The 22,915-nt window shown below is 45.0% G+C and overlaps 1 protein-coding gene across 7 annotated transcripts in view; it reads right to left on the minus strand.

Annotated features, from left to right (window-relative positions):
- CDK14 (cyclin dependent kinase 14) overlaps positions 1-22,915 on the minus strand; it is a 1,134,790-nt gene that overhangs the window by 639,890 nt on the left and 471,985 nt on the right. For all 7 annotated transcript variants that reach the window (XM_063921438.1, XM_063921439.1, XM_063921441.1 and 4 more), the window contains one exon: positions 4,010-4,104. In XM_063921438.1, coding sequence (XP_063777508.1) covers positions 4,010-4,104 — 95 coding nt within the window. The remainder of the gene's footprint in view (positions 1-4,009; positions 4,105-22,915) is intronic.

Here is a 22,915-nt window from a genome sequence, read left to right on the forward strand (position 1 = left end):
CAGAGCACAGGCTATATGCTTTGCAGTACTAAGCGCAGAGCACAGGCTATATGCTTTGCAGTACTAAGCGCAGAGCACAGGCTATATGCTTTGCAGTACTAAGCGCAGAGCACAGGCTATATGCTTTGCAGTACTAAGCGCAGAGCACAGGCTATATGCTTTGCAGTACTAAGCGCAGAGCACAGGCTATATGCTTTGCAGTACTAAGCGCAGAGCATAGGCTATATGCTTTGCAGTACTAAGCGCAGAGCACAGGCTATATGCTTTGCAGTACTAAGCGCAGAGCACAGGCTATATGCTTTGCAGTACTAAGCGCAGAGCATAGGCTATATGCTTTGCAGTACTAAGCGCAGAGCACAGGCTATATGCTTTGTGATACTAAGCGCATCAATTACAGTGTTTAATAGGTTCCAAATTGAAGACCTCAAACACTTGAACATCACCCCAAAATAGTATATAATACCATACAAAACACTTGATTCAATTGTTTAATTAATCAGGGGATGTCTTGGATTAATAAATTAGTCTCTTTAGTGCCAGATTGGCTTAATGAAGCCATCAATTGAATTTAATACTATTTTGTGTGGATTATTACGTTTCTCCTTCTACACTCATCATTATACCGTATGAAGAGCACATTGGGGGTCATTCCGAGTTGTTCGCTCGTTGACGATTTTCGCTGCGATTAATTGCTTACTGCACATGCGCAAGGTACGCAGAGCGCATGCGCTTAGTTATTTTACTAAAAACTTAGCTGTTTTGCTGTAGTGTCTGCTGCGCTTTTCAGTCGCACTCGTGTTCGGTAAATGATTGACAGGAAAGGGGCGTTTCTGGGCGGCAACTCAGCGTTTAAGGCACATCTAGGCTTCTCTGGTGCGCCATGGTGCACCATGGTTTATTAGCATAAACCTTTCATCTATTGTTCTCAGCTGCAATACAATACAGAGAGAACAATACAGCAGGGGATTAAATCCGACTGCCAAGGCTCAGTTAATCCTATTAAAGGGATAGATGAGTAGGGCTTTATCTGTATACACATTCAGTAGCGGCTCTTGCAGCGGGCAAGCAGGCTTTTTGCCTGGGGCGCCTTTACACTGAGGGCGCCGCCGCCGCGGCAAGAGCTGCTACTAATCCTCCCTCCTTCCCGCGGCCCCCGGCTGCAGCGAGGTCAAACTTGACCCCTAGTGTCAGAGCGGCGCTGCTATGGGAGAGACGTCATGACGTCTCTCCCATACAGAGGAGCCAGCGCCCAGAGACAGCAGCGGCCCGGAAGCAGGAGCGAGGCTGGTAAGTATTGTTTTTTTTCTTTTAGGGTTTCAAAGCGGCGCTACTACAAGGGGCACATACAGGGGGAACAGCTACTGGGGGCAGATCTACAGGGGGCAGATCTACAGGGGGCACATACTGGGGGCACTGCTACAGGGATGAACAGCTACTGGGGGCAAATCAACTGGGGACACTACTACAGGGGGCACTGCTACAGGGGGCACTGCTACAGGGGGCACAACTACAGGGGGCACAACTACATGGGGAACAGCAACTGGGGGCAAATTAACTGGGAGCACAGCTTCTGGGTGCACAGCTACAGGGGGTACAAATACAGGGGGGCACAAATACAGGGGGCAAATCTACTGGGGGGCACAACTACTTGGGGCAAATCTGGGGGCACAGCTACTGGGGGCATAACTGTGGCCACGACCCTCCCCTATGAAGCCACGCCCCTATATTTTACAAACTAACTGTTTTGACGTGGGGGGGGGGGGGCGCCAGTGGAAACTTTCGCACTGGGCGCCACAAGGTGTAGAACCGGCCCTGTACCCATTCTCCAGGTAATGTTCAAGCTGTCTAATCACATGTTAATTATTGAATCAAATCCAGGGCTATAACTAGGGGTGTTGCGCTGTACAGGGCACTGGGAGCAGCACGGGTACTGGCCCACAGCACCCGCACGTGACTCACCACCGTGCCCGCAAGGGGCTTGATGGCATTTGCCCCCCTGCCGGCATTCCATCACTCGAGATACCGATGTCGGGATCCTGACGTTCGCCATCCCGGGCGGCAGTATATTACAGGTGGAGTATCCCATATCCAAATATTCCGAAATACGGAATATTCCGAAATACGGACTTTTTTGAGTGAGAGTCAGATAGTGAAACCTTTGTTTTTTGATGGCTCAATGTACACAATCATTGTTTAATACACAGTTATTAATAATATTGTATTAAATGACCGTCAGGCTGTGTGTATAAGGTGTATATGAAACATAAATGAATTGTGTGAATGTAGACACACTTTGTTTAATGCACAAAGTTATAAAAAATATTGGCTAAAATTACCTTCAGGCTGTGTGTATAAGGTGTATATGTAACATAAATACATTCTGTGCTTAGACTTAGGTCCCATCATCATAATATCTCATTATGGTATGCAATTATTCCGAAATACGGAAAAATCAGATATCCAAAATACCTCTGGTCCCAAGCATTTTGTATAAGGGATACTCAACCTGTATAGCGATCCCAATTTAATTATGTGAACCGGTGATTCTGCTGGCAACTCAGAAGCCAATAAAAACAAAGTGATTATTTTTCTCTAAAAACATACATTTTGTTTATTGATTAATTTTAGTTTTATTGTTCACTTATTAATAAAATTAGAATAAATAGCAAAATGCATAGCTGCAAACAAATATCATGTCCGTCCCTGTCACTATAACAGCTGTTATTAGTGGGAACTGTGAAAGACGGACAGAAATTGAAATACGATAAAACATGAATCAATAACTACAAACAGAAAGGGATACATACGTTACGTCGGTATTTACAATGTTGAAATGTAAGTGAAACCCTAGTGTTGATATTTTCAACATTTTAACCATATCGACATCATAGCATTCGACAGTTGACAATATTATAAATGTTGACAAAACAACAATACCAACAAAAAAACATCAAAGTATTTGTAGATTTCCAATACAAAGTAAAATGTTAAAAGCAACGCAAAGACAAAACATATATTATATATACATATATATATATATATATATATATATATATATATAAAAAGTAAAGAAATGACAAACATTAATAAATGATTATATTGTTATTTGATAATGAAACAAATTTTGGTTTCACACCATGGGGGTCATTCCGAGATGATCGTTAGCTGCCGCTGTTCGCTGCGTAGCGTTCAGTGAAAAAAATGGCTAATCTGCGCATGCATATGCTCCGCAATGCGCATGCGCGTCGTACGGGTACAAAGTCCATTGCCGTTTTGCACTGGTTCTAGCGACGATTCCAATCGCACAGACGGCCGCAAGGTGATTGACAGAAAGAGGGCGTTTCTGGGTGTCAACTGACCGTTTTCAGGGAGTGCTTAGAAAAACGCAGGCATGTCGGGGAAAACGCAGGCGTGGCTGGGCGTTCGCTGGGTGGGTGTGTGACGTCAAAAGCCGTCCCTCCGTCGTTAGAATCAACGCACACGAAGAGTAACTACAGGGCTGTCTTCTTTTGCACAAAAAGATATTGCAGGCGCTCTGCTGCACAGGCGTTCGCACTTCTGCAAAGCGAAAATACACTCCCCAGTGGGCGGCGACAATGCGTTTGCACGGCTGCTAAAAACTGCTAGCAAGCGATCAACTCGGAATGATCCCCCATGTGCACCCAAACACACACGATTGGAGCGTTAGTGGGCTGGGCTACTAAATGTTCCACCCCTGGATAACAGCATTCTAAAAAGAGAGCGGACACCATTTTGTTCTGATGTTTTTAGACTGCCGTGCAGATTTCAGCAAACCCCATGGTGCTTTTTAAAGTGCCAGGCTCCACTCACCACCCCGTCTATACCCCAATGTACATACTCCAGTGTCCCCTAGTGGATGAAGGAGAAAAAAGGTTTAATCGTAGCAGTAGCGCAGAATTTTCCCTGCCGGCAACAGTCGACATAACAGCCTTGTCCATGTTTCATCTGAGTACAGAAAACTTTGTGTTAAGAAAAATAAAATACTTACTTGCTTTTGCCTTTATAAACTGTTGCATAGGATCCCTCGCCTAATTTTTCCAGTTTTTCATACGAATCAGCTTTCCCAAATTTAGGACTTGTCGGCTAGAAGGAGGGAAAAAAACAGGATCATCAAATTATGTCTGAAATCGAGGATTGCAATGTGACAGGAGTAAAGGCTGTAACTTATTGTTACTATATAAAACAAATGAGAAACAAAAAAGATGGTTGAGCTTCACATGCATTATACATGAATCAGGCATTCAATGGTGGATGTAGGGCAGATTAGTCCCCCAAGAGGTGACACGGAAAATCCAGGACTGGGCAGTTATGCCATCCATGACAGGATGGGGATCTCACGGGTTCCCTTCCTAGTGTCCTAGTTACATCAACATAGTGTAAGTAGCTTTGACATGACAGAAGGCTCGTATAAGCCATATGATGGTGACTGTATTCAAGTTTTATTCAATGTCCTACTTATATCTCTTTTCTGTGTAATGTATACACACTGGGCGATTTTGAGCTGAAAGCAGATCACTTTTGGTGTGTTGAGTATGCTTTCAGCTCAAAGCCGCCCAGTGTGTATGCCCAAACGATGAGCGGTGGGCGCTGATGCGCGCTCCCGCTTCGTCGCCAGCGGCCGCCGTTCATCTACTGGTACTACCAGTAGATGAACGGCGGGGTGAGCGGCTTTCCATAGCGTCCCGCTGACATCGCTGGGCAGGGGGGAAAAGTGCTCAGTGTGTATGCACCTTATGTATTAGCCACTGACACATCCAGGGCGGCATTAAAAAGCTACATACAGTATTCTACTGCCATTTGTTGAACAAAGACTTTTTATACATCCCCAGTCTGACTCTGCTTGCGCTGAGCGTCTTTGTCGCTCAGCCGTGCATCTTAATCGCAATGTGAGGCAGCAAAACCGATTCATGAAACTAATTGTATATCTGTGTGCGACTCAGTGCGAATCTGTATAGGAAGCGATACGATGCAGCGGCCGCAGCTTTTTTCCATGCCAAGTTCTGTTGTGCTTCATGTACACACTTAGTGGCACACTGATATACAAGTGGAGCATATTCAATTAATCAGTGCAATTTCGTGTGGAAGAGACACAAAATAGATGCTGAACCATATTATCAGTCTGTACAGACCAGTGAAGGGCCACCTGCTACGTCACAGGGTCTGCACATAGCCTTCCAAGAGGGCCACACATTACCAAACAATAAGTTAAAACAGTCAAGTCTCATTACGCAGAATCCCAATGGTCAAAATACTGACGGATTTGCGCCGCTAAATATGGAGCGGACAGGCGCCATAACTGTCAATGGGCGTCTGATCGGAGCAACAATTGAATAGCCCCGTTAGACACCCATTGCTAAAGACGCGCAGCAGGGGGCACAAAAACAACTGAATTGGCTCCCAAGTTATAAAACCTAAAAACACTGCTTCTGCAATACAGGCTGAGTCTCAATTATCCAAAATGCTTGGGATTAGAAGTAATTCAGATTTATCCACGTTTATGAATATTTGCATATACATAATGAGGGAATACATATGTGTGATCGGCGTTCGGGATGTCGGCCTATCGCTAACAAAACACCCTCCCCCGGTGGTGCCTAAACATAACCCACTCTCCCCAGAGACTAACTCTAACCCACCGTACCCTCGCAGCCTAACCCACCACTTAGTGCCTTAACCTAAAACCCCCCTTACCCCCTGTCAAATAACCCGCGCCCCCCAACCCCCTCTGCTCAGCCTAACCCTTACAGTCCCCGGCACACGTACGTTCGGGGTGCCAGTTGTCGGGATTTTGGCACAAGTATTTCGACAGCTGTTTTCCCGACCATAATGAGATATCTTGGGAATGGGACCCAAATCTAAACACAATATTAATTTATACTGTATTTCATCTCCACCTTATACACATAGCCTGAAGGTTATTTAATACTTTTAATATTTTTAATAATGTTGTGCATGAAAAAAAAGTGTGTGCAGGAAGTAAGTGTGTCACTATCTTATGCTGGAACTAAAAAAGATTTAGGATTTAGGATTTTTTGAGCATTTTTTTTTTTTTGTGCAATTCTTGGCTTTAACCACTTAACTGATGATTTTTCCCTTCAAACCCGTTTATTTTTTTTATATTTAATAAAGTTTTAGAATTATTTTTTTAAATATTTAAATATTATATTATGCACATCTGCAGAACGGATCTCCTGGTCAAAGTGGGGCAGCGCGGTCTCATGTGATCTGACCATGCCAGTTACTGTAAGTCATTACAAAAAAATTGCAGTTTTAGATCCTGTGTAGAAAATAGGTGATTTTGAAGAATCACTGCTTATTACACTTCCCCTGTATCTGCTCTGCAGTATTTCAACCTGGCACGGCGGTATATATTTGTTTTATTTATTTATTTATTTATTCATTTATTTATTTATTTATTCCTAATCAGACATGTACATCTTAACATGTTCTCTAGTGTGTGTCTGTATTCTATATCTGGCTACAACCGACAAAAACAAATACACATATATAGGCAAATATGTTTTGTAGGGGTTAAACATACACATTATACTTTAAAATGGCCTAAGCCCTAAGTCAACGCAAAGTGGATGAATTACATCCAGTAGTTGATTGCAAGGGTATAATATGGACAGGTAGCAGGCATGGTATCCGGTCTGTAGATCTACACTAAAAAGATCTACAGTCAATAGGTCGACCACTAATGGTCGACATGCATTAGGTCGACAATCAAAAGTTTGACAGGGTCAAAAGGTCGAAACATGTTTTTTAAGGTTTTTTAAAACTTTTGCTGCATTTACTATCCATGTCACAAACGATTATTACCTTTAGTAACCTTATGGCGAGAGAAGTGAGAGGGCGAGGGGACGCATTTCATCAAATTGACTATCCCATGTCACAAACTATCACCATTAGTAACCTTGTGGCGAGCTAACGCATTTTGACAAATTGGGGTAAAAAATGTTTAAAAACACAAAAACACTCAAAAATTGTGCGTCGACCTTTTGACCCTCTCGACCTAATGATGTGTAGAAGAACGAGGTACTACATCCACTCCTGAATTCAATCAGCCAGGAGCCTAAAGCTAGGTACACACTGTCAGATTTTTTGGGGTTGGCCCAACAATGAGCGATTTTACGGGAAATTGTAGGCACCAATATCTGAGCTACACACTATAAGATTTTTATTTATTTATTTTTTTTATATTTTTTTTACAGTTACCAATTTTCTGCCACATCACACTGCATTTGCATATGTCCGCCCACAAGGAGGATTATTGAGAATGTACACACACTGCTCGATATCGAAACATTATGGCCCAGATTTTTGGTTTGGGATGATGAAAAAACGATCGTTCGTGTGTGTGTGGGCAAGATATTTCAGAATTATCGGCGAAACACCAAAACGATTGTTTGTACACACTACACAATAACTTTGGTCCTTCTCTTAATTATTAGCAAATCGGGACAATAATTGTATAGTGTGTACTTAGCTTAAGTGGTCAATCCAATCAGGTGCGGGTTGCCTTCTACGAGACGTAAATTGCCGTTTTCATTGAATCCAATTACAACTCGCATTGAAGCAGACAGAGTAAACTCATTTTTTTCGTCTGCTACGCCCTGAGGGGGTGAAAAGGTAGGGAAAATCTTTATTTTAAAGTAAAAATATTGGGGGCTTATTGGATAGCCCCTGGTGAATACATTAGCTGCGGTAAATTACCGTGGCTAATTGGATACTGCCCTATTAGGCCCTACACACTGGCCGATATTCCTCAAAGATATGAACGATGAACGAGACACCATTCATATCTTTGAGTGTGGAGGCACCAGCGATGAACGATGCGCGTCCCCGTGCTCGTTCATCGCTGGTGCCCCGTCGGCTGTGCGTGATCTTGTCCATATTTGCCTGCACTTCAATGGAGCCGGGTGACGGGGGGAGTGAAGAAACTTCACTCGCCCCGTCACTGCCCCCCACCCCGCCGCCGCCAGGTCGGCCGTATACGCCGTCGGGCATCTCGGCGGCGGATCTTTAAATGTGTAGGGCCCTTATGTCCTGAGAAAATAGAATGACGTACAAGCTCAATGCGAAAGCTCCACTCAGATTCTTCCTGGAATCAAACTCTGTTGGGGAACACTACTGGAAACCCAGAGAAAATACGGTGTTTACCAGATGCAGGCACATTCAATACTGTTTTTATATGGAACAGAAAACGGAAGCAAACATCTGTTGCCATAGGCAACCCCGTATAACCTCTGCACAACAGCTAGCTGAAATATCAGTCATGTAGACAGAAATGTGATTGCAATGGATCTTAATAATGTCTAATTTACTAGCGCTGGAGCAGTCACCCTGCGACACCCATTTGCTGTGGAACTACACTTTCCAGCATGCCCGTTCACAGCTGTTACATGCTCTTACAGCAAAACTGTGAAAGGGCTTGCTGGGACAATCTCACAGCAGCAGGCGTGCCACAGGTTGCCTACCCCTGCCCTAGGGCCTTATCCATACATGCCTACTCTCCCGGAAGCTGCGGGAGGCTCACGTTTTTTGGGTAGCCCCCCCGCACCCCCAGAGGAGTAGGCAGGTCTCCTGCATCCTGCTCGCACCGTAGTGATGCGGGCAGGATGAGGAGATAAACTCCCGTAAACGCGAGTCCGTGGGGTGGGGAAGGGGTTAAAATGACACAAATCGCGTCATTTTAGCCCCACCCCCTTTCCTGCGTACCCGCGAATCGCGGCATTTCCCGGTGTGGGGCGGGGCTTAATGATGTCATAGCCCGCCCCCCGCTCCCCGAAATCTCCTGCGGTGTCTCCTCTCCGGAATTCTCCTGGAGAGGTGATATTAAAAGTCGGCAAGTATGGTCTTATCACCTTACCATAAAGAGCCCATTTATCAACAAGTTTTAGCTATTTAATACTTGCTGCGTGTAATAAAAGGGGCTATAAGCCAATTAGCTCCTAACTGTCATGTGCTTGAAAAATTACAGGCACTGATTGGCTGGAGCATGATTCCTTGTGTGCACTTAACCTGATTTTTACATTTGCAGGAATAGCAGAACCTACATCCTATCAGATTGGCCACAGAAGCACAGAATATTTAAGTACAAAATACAGTATGTTGAATTAACGGGAGGACATTACCTGTTCAACCATGATTACAGCATCTTAGGACAAGACTTGGTACAGTCAGAGCCAGTGGCGGGATGTGTCCCTGCTCATTCTGAGTACATGCCCAGTAAATGCCCCTCACGTGCAGTGCCACCACAGCAAATGCTCTGTGGCACCCACTCTGCATAAGTCTAGCTGGACATCTGCTGTATGAAGTGTGGGGTATACGGATGATACTGTAGACAGTGTCTAGTTAGACAGTCAATAGATAGACACCATATGTTAGAACAGACATTAGGCCGACATGGTCAAAAGGTCGACAGGGTAAAATGGTTGCCATGAAAACAGTCGACAAAAAAGGTTGACACTGGGTTTTTTAAATTTTACATGTTTTGGGGCTTTTTCATACCTTCTCTATCCATGTCGGCACAGAGATTGTTATCAACCATGTGGCGAGCGCAGGGAGCCACCGATACCAAAGCAAGGTGTGCGAAACGAGCCCCGCGAGGGGATACTTTTCTACAATTGGGGGTCCCAGATGACAAAACTATCCACATAAACCCCAAAAATGCCAAAACAAATGGTGTCTACCTTTTTTACGTTGACCTTTTGAAACTGTCGACCTGTTGACTGTCTAACATGTGGTGCCTATCTATTGACTGTCTATTAGGCCCTACACATTAGGCGATGTGCCGCCGAGGTGCCCGACGGCCGATAGGCGACCCGGCGGCGGGGGTGTGTGTGTGTGTGTGTGGGGGGGGGGTGACGGGGGTTTGAAGTTTCTTCACTCCCCCCATCACCCAGCTCCATAGCACTGCATGCTAATATGGACGAGATTGTCCATATTGGCTTGCATGTACAAGCGACCCGGCACCAACGATGAACAAGAGCGGGACCACGCATCGTTTACCGTTGGTGCCTACACACTGAATGATATGAACGATATCTCGTTCATTAATGAACAAGATCGTTCATATCTTTCAGTGTTATCGCCTAATGTGTAGGGCCCATAACTTGACACTGTCTATCTATTATATCACACCCGAAGTGGCGCCCTCCTGTTGCATTTCCCATGTTACACCAGGAAAAAGAAGAGGAAAGAATGTCTCTTTGCTGGCGCACAGATGAAAATTAAAAATTAACTTTTAATAGATTCGTTAAAATTGTCTGGGTGCAGTCCACAGAAAAAGCTGCCCTTATAAATCTGACCTTACTTACACTTGCCATCTGACCTGTCTCACAGACACCACTGATGGCTATTGATGTAAAATCATCAGACATGTACAAGCAAGGGCTGTGTTTTGTGCGGAGAGTGTTGATTTAATTGGATATATCCCTTGAGAAAAGCATTCTATCAGGAACGCCTTCACATTTAACTTACACCAAAAAACAAATCATATTAAATATTTTTTTCACTGTGTAAAATACAGTAGATAATGAAAGCCAAAAACAAGATAAATAAACGTAACTATCACAATAGTATGTGTATATAACGTTTTTCTTTCTCGTTTCTTTTTTAAACCCCAACACTTAAAAATCGGCACCATTGGATCCCTGCGGTGTAATTCATCGTTACAAAGTATCATAACACCACCTGCTACTTTTTCAAGGAATTCCAGAGAGACAATAAAAAATATTCTTAATGGAAGATTAAATCCAAAATCACCTGACGCCTCTTACACAAGCTGTAGGGATTATGTGTCTCATGCATTTTTTATTACACAAAACAGCTTGAGAATGTCAGACTTTATCACTACATGTAATTTCTAGGGCAATTTGTTATCTTTAATTATTACTATTTTTTTTATTTCTTTTTACAGGCATCAACATTAATAGAGTATTAAAATAGAGAACTGTTTACAGAGTCATAATGCAAAGCTAGATATCAAAGGATCGTGCCTAGAGAGCATCTCTGGTGGGGTGTGGTTCATCAAATCGACAGTGTCTAGGTCGACAATGTTTAGGTCGACCACTATAGGTCGACAGTCACTAGGTCGACATGGATGGAAGGTCGACAGGGTTTCTAGGTCGACATATGCTAGGTCGACAGGTCTAAAGGTCGACATGAGGATTTAAAAAAAAAATTGTGTCGTTTTCTTCGTAGAGTGACCGGGATCCCAAATTAGTGCACCGCGTCCCCTCGCATGGCATGCTTCGGGCATGGTGCCTTCGCTCCGCTACCGCTTCGCTCGGCACACTTTACCTTTCCAATCGTAGTCCACGTGGATCGTTAAGTATGAAAAAATTCAAAAAAAGAAAAAAATGTGAAAAACACATGTCGACCTTTAGACCCGTCGACCTAGCACATGTCGACCTAGAAACCCTGTCGACCTTCCATCCATGTCGACCTAGTGACTGTCGACCTATAGTGGTCGACCTAAACATTGTCGACCTAGACACTGTCGATCTTCAGACCGGATCCCCTCTGGTGATCCCCCTCCCCGCTCCCTCCCTCCCAAAATCACTCCCCAAATTTCAGCACAACTAAATGGCACAAACTCCCTGAGGTACATTTCCTAAAGCTTGTAAAAATGAAAAGTGGTGGTGTTGCTCATAGCATCCAATCAGGTTCTAGCTACTATTGTATTTAAGAAAACGATAGACAGAATCTTATCGATTGGTTGCTACGGGCAAACACCACCGCTTTTCATTTTTAGAAGCTTTGGTAAATCTAACCCTCTCTATTCAACACTTGGGTGTTCCAAAAACACACTTCAGACTAAAAAAATAAATAAATAAATAAATAAATAAATAAAGAGTGCATGTGTTTTCTAAGCTAGACTAAACTTGAACGAGCAGGATCCTCTGCCCTCGTTTCACACCCTGCACAATTTTTGTCTCCAGTGTGGCCTCTCTTACAGTCAGCAGTCCTGCTCCTTTCTGTTTCCTGGCAGCAAAGGTAAATTCACCGAGGTGAGATGTTCCTGTGATACAATCTCCAACTGTCACTTCTGCAATGCTATTCTATTTATATAGTCACACGTCACTGAATGTATACTCTACAAAGCATACATGCCTATTTTTGAAAAAGCATTTCAGGGAGATTGTGAAAACAACACCTATGAGCGCAGCGATAAAGTGGACGTACGCAGCCTGAGAGGCATGTCAGAAAATTTACTTACATCCAAATGTAAACAAACCCCTAAAGAGTTATAGTTTGACACTTAAATATACTCTCAAGTGGCTATGGGAAACATTTTTGAAAATTTATGTAACCATAGGACTCATTGTGCACCTTGAGTCCTGCTGGAGATAGAGCACTATATAAATAAACTATTATTATTATTATTATTATTATTATTATTATTAATAATAATAATAATAATAATAATAATAATATTATTATTATTATTATTATTATTATTATTATTACCAATGCAGGGACATGATCCAATTTTAATGTTTATATCTATTTTTTCCCAAGTATATAACAGCTAAATAATGGGGGCAAGATGCAATTAGGGAGATTGCTGAACTCTTGAGGGAGTCAGGGAGATTGCTGCTATTTCAGGGAGTCTCCCTGACAATGAGAGAGAGCTGGCGAGTATGCTACAAATACATCTGGGGCAGAGCCGGATTAAGGCAGGGGCGAGAGGGGCGGCTGTCCCGGGGCCCCCACACCCTACATTTTGCAGGAATCTTCCTTCGCCAGCTCAGCTGTTCAGTAACAGCAGCCACCGAGGAGCTCCTGCACAGTCAGTCTCGCGGGACAAGGAAATCCCGTGAGACAGTGACTGCAAGCCGCTGGACAGCCTGCGCTCCCTGCTGCAATGTAAGTAAAGGTGTGCGTGTGTATATATGAGTGTATGTGTGCGTGTATATGTATGTGTGTGCGTGCGCGCACACGGCCCGGGAGGGAGGCAATGACTTCTACAGAAAGCATAGGTGGGGGTCCCCACAATCTACGTTGCTCAGGGCCCCCACCACCCTTAATCCGGCCCTGATCTGGGGTGATGCTGCTCTATGGCTGCTTAAGGTTGGACTGGCAAAAACCAATGAGGTTGAGACTCTTGGACATTACCCTGCTTCTAGTAGAGGGAAGCTACAGGAGGGCAACCACAGGCACCAGCTTGTACGGCCGCCTCCTCAGTCCTGCTGGTTTAATGGGTTCGTGAAAAGGAAAATAGGATTTTAATTACCTACCGGTAAATCCTTTTCTCGTAGTCCGTAGAGGATGCTGGGGTCCACATTAGTACCATGGAGTATAGACGGGTCCACCAGGAGCCACTGGCACTTTAAGAGTTTGAGAGTGTGGGCTGGCTCCTCCCTCTATGCCCCTCCTTCCAGACTCAGTCTAGAAACTGTGCCTGAGGAGACAGACAACTTCGAGAGAAGGATTATACACAGATAGTGGCGAGATTCACACCAACTCACACATACAAGGCAAACCAAGCTAACCAGCTTGAAAACAAAGCAACGGCTGCACAAGATAACTTAACGAATTAACAAAACAGTACTTAACTAAGAACTAAGCAGTACTGAGCTAAGTAACCACTGCAGGATCACGAAGCGCTGGGCGGGCACCCAACATCCTCTACGGACTACGAGAAAGGACTTACCGGTAGGTAATTAAAATCCTATTTTCTCTTACATCCTAGAGGACAATAGGTTGGTTGATATGAAAAGTCGACACAACCTTTGGAAGGAACTGCTGACGTGTCCTCGGCTCAGCTATATCTTCATGGAAGATTAAGTAGGGTCTTTTACAGGACAAAGCCCCCAATTCCGACACAGAGCGTCGAGCAGACGCTAAGGCCAACAAAGTGACAGCCTTCCACGTGAGAAACTTGACCTCAGCCTCCTGTAGAGGCTCAAACCAATCCAATTGCAGGAAATGCAACACCACGTTAAGCTCCCAGGGTGCCACAAAGGGAGGTTGGATGTACAGAACCCCTTTCAGAAAAGTCTGAACCTCAGTGAGGACAGCCAATTGTTTCTGGAAGAAAATGGATAAAGCCAAAATCTGGACCTTAATGGATCCCAACCGCAGGCCCATATCCACACCTGTTTGCAGGAAGAGGAGAAACCATCCAAGTTGAAACTCCACAGTAGGAAACTTCTTGGATTCACACCAAGACACATTTTTTTTTTAAATTCGATGATAATGTTTAGACATTACTCCTTTCCTAGCCTGTATCAGGGTAGGAATAACCTTGCTTAGAATACCCTTCCGGGCTAAGATCTGATGTTCAACCTCCATGCTGTCAAACATAGCCGCGTTAAGTCTTGATAAGCGAACGGCCCCTGTTGCAGAAGATCCTCGCGAAGAGGAAGGGGCCTTGGATCCTCCATCAGTAAATCCAGAAGATCCGCGTGCCAAACTCGCCTTGGCCAGTCCGGAGCAATCAGAATTGCCTGAACCCTTGTTCTCTTTATGAGTTTTAGAATTCTTGGAATAAGTGGAAGTGGGGGGAACACATACACTGACCTGAAAATCCACGGAGTTACCAGGGCGTCCACAGCCACTGCTTGTGGGTCTCTTGACCTGGAACAGTACCTCCGAAGTTTCTTGTTGAGATGTGAGGCCATCATGTCTATTTGAGGCACGCCCCAGTGACTGGTCACGTCTGAACACCTCCGGATGGAGGCCCAATTCTCCTGGACGGAGATCGTGCCTGCTGAGGAAGTACGCTTCCCAGTTGTCCACTCCTGGAAGGAATATTGCTGACAACGCCACTGCGTGCCTTTCTGCCCAGAGAAGGATTCTTGTTACCTCTGACATAGCAGCTCTGCTCTTTGTCCCTCCCTGTCAGTTTATGTAGGCCACCGTCGTTACATTGTCCAACTGTACTTGAATGGCCTGATGTTGCAGAAGGTGCACCGCTTGAAGAAGACCATTGTATATGGCTCGTAGTTCCAGAATGTTTATTGGAAGAATGGATTCCAGACTTGACCACCTTCCTTGGAAAGTTTCCCCCTGAGTGACTGCGCCCCAACCCCTGAGGCTTGCATCCGTGGTTAGGAGGATCCAGTCCTGAATCCCGAACCTGCGGCCCTCCAGAAGGTGAGGCATTTGCAGCCACCAGAGGAGTGAAATCCTTGCTTTCGGCGACAGACGTATCCTCTGGTGCATGTGTAGGTGAGATCTCTGTCCACTTGTCTAGGAGATCCAGTTGAAAGGACCGTGCATGAAATCATCCTTATTGAAGAGCCTTGTACGCGGCAACCATCTTCCCCAGAAGGCGAATGCACTGATGAACCGATACTTAGGCCGGCTTCAGGACATCCCGGACCATTGTTTGTATCACCAACGCTTTCTCCACCGGTAGAAATACCCTCTGCACTTCCGTGTCGAGGATCATCCCCAGGAAAGACAATCTCCTTGTCGGCTCCAAATGTGACTTTGGAAGGTTCAGGATCCAACCATGTTCCCTGAGTAGATGAGTCGTGAGAGCAATGGACTGCAAAAACTTCTCCCTGGACGATGCCTTTATCAGCAGATCGTCCAGATTATGTTTACTCCCTGTCTGCAGAGGATAACCATCATCTCTGCCATCACCTTGGTGAACACCCTCGGTGCCGTGGAGAGACCGAATGGCAGTGCCTGGAACTGATAGTGAATGTCTAACAGTGCGAATCTGAGATAAGCCTGATGTGGCGACCAAATCAGAATGTGGAGGTACGCATCCTTGATGTCCAAGGACACCAGAAACTCTCCCTCCTCCAGCCCTGAGATCACCACTCTCAGAGATTCCATCTTGAATTTGAACTCCCTCAGGTAAGGGTTTAATGATTTCAAGTTCAAAATCGGTCTGACCGAAACATTCCGGTTTCGGTACCATGAACATGTTTGAATAATAACCCTTGTTTTGCATATGAGGTGGAACTGAGATAATGACCTGTGACTTTTCCAATTTTTGGATAGCTTCCTGTAGGGTAGCCCTGTCTGTCAGCAACGCTGGCAAGCCTGATTTGAAGAATCGGTAAAGCGGAAGTTCTTGAAACTCCAGTCTGTACCCCTGGGACACAATATCTTGTACCCAGGGATCCAGGCTGGACGACACCCAGGCGTGGCTGAAACGTCTGTGCCTCGCAACCACCAATCCGTCTTCCAGGCTGTGCGGTCCACCGTCATGCTGAGGATTTTGAGGTACCAGACACAGGCTTCTGGTCCTGGGAGCCCGCAGGTGCAGGTTTTTTGGATTTCGCACGCCCACCTCTAAAAAAGGTGGTAGGGGGCTTGGAATTTTTTGTTTTAGCGGTCCGAAAGGACTGCGATGCAGATTAAGAAAATGGTTTCTTCGTAGAAGGCGTAGCTGGGGGAAGAAAGGGTGACTTACCCGCGGTTGCGGTGGAGATCCACGCATCTAACGTTTCCCCAAATAGAGCCTGACCTGTGTAGGGTAGGTTCTCCACACTTCTCCTGCAGACCATTGGCGTAGCCAGAGTCCCCTGCGAGCTGAGACCGACATGGAAGAAATCCGTGCATTCAGCATACCCAGGTCCTTCATGGATTCTACCATGAACCCAGCAGAATCCTGTATATTACGTAAAAACAGTTTAATGTCACTTCTATCCATTGTATCGAAGTCCTCTAGTAACGTGCCTGACCACTTTACTATAGCTTTAGAAATCCATGCACAGGCAATAGTAGGCCTTAATGCCACCCCTGAAGCAGTGTATATGGATTTGAGTGTAGTGTCAATCTTACGATCAGCCAGTTCTTTTAACGCGGTAGATCCAGGGACAGGTAAAACCACCTTTTTTGACAGTCTGGAAACAGATGCGTCAACTATGGGTGGTTTTTTCCCATTTTTATCCTATCCTCCTGAGGGAAAGGAAAAGCAACCAGAATTCTTTTGGGAATCTGGAATTCTTTCTCTAAGGTTTCCCAGGATTTTTCAAATAAAGCGTTTAATTCTTTTGACGCAGGGAAGGTTAGCAAGGCTTTCTTATTGTCTGTGAAGAAAGCCTCCTCAACCTGCTCAGGTGGTGTGTCAGCAATGTTTAACACATCTCTCATAGCCTCAATCATGAGTTGCACGCCCTTTCTCAGAGATGCCGCCCCCCTCAGCACATCCCCATCACCGTCTGCCGTGTCAGAGTCGGTATCCGTGTCATCTTGCATAATCTGGGCAAGTGTACGTTTCTGTGAGTATATGTTAGAGGATTTAGAAGAAATAGGAGCAGAACCTGACCAAACAGCCATAGAACTCTTTAAAACCTGAGTTTCAGTCTCAGTATGAGCTACTCTAGCAGATATCTGAGAGATCATTCTCAGCCATTCTGGCTCATTAACAGGGATCTGGGACAAAACATTACAATCTTGGGTACATGGAATGGATTCCTCAGGAGAAGAAATGTCCTCCGCAGCATAAGACACAGAATCCCTGGACATGGCTATGTGAAAAAACATACATCCACACACACAGGAAAATGTCAGACACAGTTTACCCACCAAGTACCTTCAGAGAAACACAGAGCTTGGAGCCAGCACACCCACAGCGCTTCACTTAGATAATTATAACAGAAATACCTTGCGCTGACTGTGTACCTAATCGACTACACAGTAATATACACAGCCTCCCCCCCCCCCCCCCCTCCCTTCTACAACCCCCTGGTACCGCACATGGTAGCTGGAGCCGTGTGGAGGAACAGAACTCCCCTGTCAGTGTCTCTGTCACTGGAACTGCAGGGAGGAAAATGGCGCTGAACGCCGCTGGGTCCGCTCTGAGGAGACGCTCCACCCCCATGCTGATGGCGCGTCTTCCCGCACTTTTGAATTTTATAGTAGCCGGAGGTTTTGTAGCAATCAGCTACAAAGGTCCCTGAAAGCTCAGTAGTGACCAGTGTAGGGTATTTCGTCGCTGGCTCATGGCGCCCCTCCTGACGTCGCACTGAAGTACCGCTGAGCCTCTGGAGCGGTTAGCACTGTGCTCCTACCCTGTTGCCGCCATCTTCACACCGGCTCCCCGCTCGTCGGGGCGCCGGTGACTCGCTCGCCACCTGAATCTTCTGGCTCTGTTAGGGGGTGGCAGCATGCTGCGGGAGAGAGCGGTCGCCTGGGGCGGCTAATGATCATCACCCTCAGGAGCTCAGTGTCCTGTCAGCGGAGATAGTGGCCATTAACCTCTCAGGGTTGGACACTACTCCCACCCTAAGTCCCACGAAGCAGGGAGGATGTTACCAGCAGTTTCCCTGTGCCTAACTCTAATAAAACAATAAAACTAGAAAAACTCCTATGGAGCTCCCCTAGCCGTGACCGGCTCCTCCGTGCACATTTTCTAAATGGAGTCTGGTAGGAGGGGCATAGAGGGAGGATCCAGACCACACTCTCAAACTCTTAAAGTGCCAATGGCTCATAGTGGACCCGTCTATACCCCATGGTACTAATGTGGACCCCAGCATCCTCTAGGACGTAAGGGAAATTCAAAGCAATGTTTTGCCATTCATTTCCTTTTATTCCTTGCATTAAAGTCTTCCACTCACTGGGGTTTATTCAGGATTGTTGGCAAACCAAAAAAGTTAGCAATTGGGCAATACCATGTGTACTGCACGTGGGGCAGGTATAACATGTGCAGAGAGTTAGATATGTGTGTGGTGCGTTCAAACTGAAATGTAAATTTCAAAGGTAAAAATTAAGTAGCCAGTATTTACCCTGCACAGAAACAATATAACCCACCAAATCTAACTCTCTCTGCACATGTTATATCTGCCACACCTGCAGTGCACATGGGAGGTCATTCCGAGTTGTTCGCTCGCAAGGCGATTTTAGCAGAGTTGCTCACGCTAAGCCGCCGCCTACTGGGAGTGAATCTTAGCATCTTAAAATTGCGAACGAAGTAATCGCAATATTGCGATTACACACCTCGTAGCAGTTTCTGAGTAGCTTCAGACTTACTCGGCATCTGCGTTCAGTTCAGTGCTTGTCGTTCCTGGTTTGACGTCACAAACACACCCAGCGTTCGCCCAGACACTCCTCCGTTTCTCCGGCCACTCCTGCGTTTTTTACGGAAACGGTAGCGTTTTTTCCCACACGCCCATAAAACGGCCTGTTTCCGCCCAGTAACACCCATTTCCTGTCAATCACATTACGATCGCCAGACCGATGAAAAAGCCGTGAGTAAAATTACTAAGTTCATAGCAAATTTACTTGGTGCAGTCGCAGTGCGGACATTGCGCATGCGCATTATGCGGAAAATTGCTGCGATGCGAAGATTTTTACCGAGCGAACAACTCGGAATGAGGGCCATGGTTTTTCCCAGTTGCTGATCGTAGATGTGCTAAATTTTGCACCTACGATCAGCTCTGAATCACCCACTACAGTATGTTCTATTCCACAGTTTCTCAAACTCGGTCCTCAGGACCCCACACAGGTCATGTTTTCCAGGTCACCCAGCAGGTGCCCTGTGTGTCCCCAACTGTCACATTTTAAAAATCTACAGGTGACCTACAAAACATGAACCGTGTGGGGTCCTGAGGACCGAGTTTGAGAACCTGTGTTCTATACCATCGGAGGCACAGTCATGTGCTTCTGCATTCCCCCCCTCCATCCCATTTTGTTATTCCCAACACTGGCATGCACCCCATCATCCCAGCACATATTGCTCTGTATTCCCCCCTTCCATCCCATCACACATTGCCTTATGTACCCCCCACCCCCCACTACAGTTCTGCTTCCGGTGATGCTATTGCATGGTTTGCCCTAAGTAATGAAGCACATCAAGCATACATTTTTGACAACACATTCTGTAACCACCTCCAAATGGTCCCTGCCACTTTGTAAATAAATCATCTATATGACCGTGGTCGCAAAACCATTGCAGTCTAAGTGACTATCACCTGTCTGTGAGTTAGATGCATGCGCAGTCAGCCAATAATTGCTCAACTGTAAAATTAGCTCTGCGAAGAGATCGGACTTAGGCCCAATAATAACAAGTACACATACAATACAGAGAGATCAGATTCTGTCCGGGAATGTTTGCATAGTTATTTGTTATAGAATAGATACAGGTTGAGTATCCCATATCCAAATATTCCAAAATACGGAATATTCCAAAATACGGACTTTTTTTTGAGTGAGAATGAGATAGTGAAACCTTTGTTTTCTGATGGTTCAATGTACACAAACTTTGTTTAATACACACAGTTATTAAAACTATTGTATTAAATGACCTTCAGGCTGTGTGTATAAGGTGTATATGAAACATAGGTGAATTGTGTGAATGTACACACACTTTGTTTAATGTACAAAATTATAAAAAATATTGGCTAAAATGACTTTCAGGCTGTGTCTAGAAGGTGTATATGGAACATAAATGCATTATTTGCTTAAATTTAGGTCCCATCATCATGATATCTCATTATGGTATGCAATTATTCCAAAATACGGAAAAATCCCATATCCAAAGTACATCTGGTCCCAAGCATTTTGGATAAGGGATACTCAACCTGTATTGGATTTAGTAGGGATTCTTTCATGCTGAATAAAACAAATTATGCTGCAAAGTAAAGATAGAAAAAAATAAAATAAAGCTTTTGCTTTTACTTGTTAATCACGATCAATGAAGAGAAGGGAATCTGCAATTAGCCAATCAGTGTTAACAACCACCTTCATATTTGCACCTGCTAAGTGATGCGACCACTAACAACAGTGGGATCTCCATGCAGGTCTGCCTCAGTGACGCCATCCCAGCCTTACTGTGCTTGGACGGTATCCGGACTATAGGTCTACACTAAGGGGGACATGTACTAAGCAGTGATAAGAGTGGAGAAGTGAGCCAGTGGAGAAGTTGCCCATGGCAACCAATAGGCACTGAAGTAACATCTATAATTTGCATGCTATAAAATTATACAGAGCTGCTGATTGGTTGATGGGGCAACTTCTCCACTGGCTCACTTCTCCGCTCTTATCACTGCTTAGTACATCTCCCCCTAAAAAGGTCTACAGTCAATGGGGGTAATTACAAGTTGATCGCAGCAGGAACTTTGTTAGCAGTTGGGCAAAACCATGTGCACTGCAGGGGAGGCAGATATAACATGTGCAGAGAGAGAGAGATTTGGGTGTGGTGTGTTCAATCTGCAATCTAAATTGCAGTGTAAAAATAAAGCAGCCAGTATTTACCCTGCACAGAAACAATATAACCCACCCAAATCTAACTCTCTCTGCACATGTTATATCTGCCCCCCCTGCACTGCACATGGTTTTGCCCAACTGCTAAAAAAATTCCTGCTGCGATCAACTTGGAATTACCCCCAATAGTTCTACCATGCATTAGGTCGACATGGTCAAAAGGTCAACATGTAAATTGTAGACCATTCAAAAAGTTGACATGGTCAAAAGGTCGACATGACAATGGTCATCGTGCATATGGTAGACACAAGTTTTTTCATTGTTTTTACATTTTTTTCAACTTTTTTTTATACTTTACCATCCACGTGGACCACGAAGTGAGGCACCTTATCCAAATCATGGTGAGTGAAGCGAGCCATGCGAGGGGATGTGGTACACTAATGGGGCTTGTCTGTGGGGAAAAAAGTGACAACCCCTCCCCCAAAAAAAGAAATTTGTGTCTTCCATTTTGTGTCGACCATTTACATGTTGACCTTTTGGCCCTGTCGACCTTTCCTACTGTCTACCTATTCTATGTCGACATTTTGACCCTGCTGACCTAATGCATGTCTAACATTAGTGGTAGACCTATTGACAGTAGACCTTTTAGGGTAGCTCTAATAATCCATACACATTTGTACATCCCTCCCTCCCCCATCCTGTCTCTCCATAAGGAGTTATACATAGCAAATCTACATGTGGACCTAGGCTTACGCTTTTATTGTAAGAATGACTATGGAAATGGGAGTACGCCCAAGTCACAGTAAGCCCCATCTGTTTCCTTTATCACTGATATTAAAGTCGCACTTGACTAGGATCCGACTCATTTACTGGATTACTGGATTACAGCGCCTGTGTGTACTATATTAGCCAATCAGATCATCTGATTTTTCCCATCGGGGATGACTCTGCTTCCTCGGATATGATTTTATTAGTGGTCTATAGCTACATTTCATATAAACGAGGAGCACAGATAGAGGAGGCGGAGGAGGACCCAGAACAGAGATGCCCACAATTGTTTTGAATGTGTCTCTGGAACCCGCTCTGAAGTGTGAACATTTGTTTAAATTAGACTAAAAGCTAGAGCAAAAATAAAGCACAGAGGGCGTGACAACGCAAATTGTGTCTGCGCGCCGATGGCGTAATGCCGCAAGTCATGGCATCATAGGAGTCAGGGAGAACTCCCCAGAACTTGGGAACCTGACGGACATTTTCAGTACAGTTCCAACATGGTCAAGGTTATTGAAGTTTAAGGACCAAATTGTATAACATTTTCCTGGTTTTCCACGCAGCTCAAACTCAAAAACAGCAATGTGCGCTATTATTACCAGATATTTATATCACAGGGGTATTATTAAAGGCTTCAGAAGCGGGGAGAGTGAGGGAGGGGAGGGAGACAAAAAAGCAGTTTGAGGGTCAGAAAGGAACAGACTGAACATAGAATGAGTAACAAAAGGTAAGATCTGAGCGCTTGGAAGTGTGGGGAAGAAAAGTTAAAGGGGAAAGGAGAAATAAATGAGAAGATGGTGTAAAGGGGAATGAAGATAGAAGGGGTGAAGGGGGGGGGGGGGGAAGGGGCGAAATGGGCGGGGGAAGGGGGGAGAAGGGGTGAAAAGGGGGGAGAAGGGGTGAAAGGGGTGGGAGGGGAAACAGGGTAAAAGCAAGGGACCATTGGTGAGAGCGAGCCGGAATCACAGCGCTCTTTAAACTATCAAAAATACTAAAAACCTTGATCTCG

This window comes from Pseudophryne corroboree, chromosome 5 (genome assembly GCF_028390025.1).
Source record: "Pseudophryne corroboree isolate aPseCor3 chromosome 5, aPseCor3.hap2, whole genome shotgun sequence".
Taxonomy (NCBI): Eukaryota; Metazoa; Chordata; class Amphibia; order Anura; family Myobatrachidae; genus Pseudophryne; species Pseudophryne corroboree.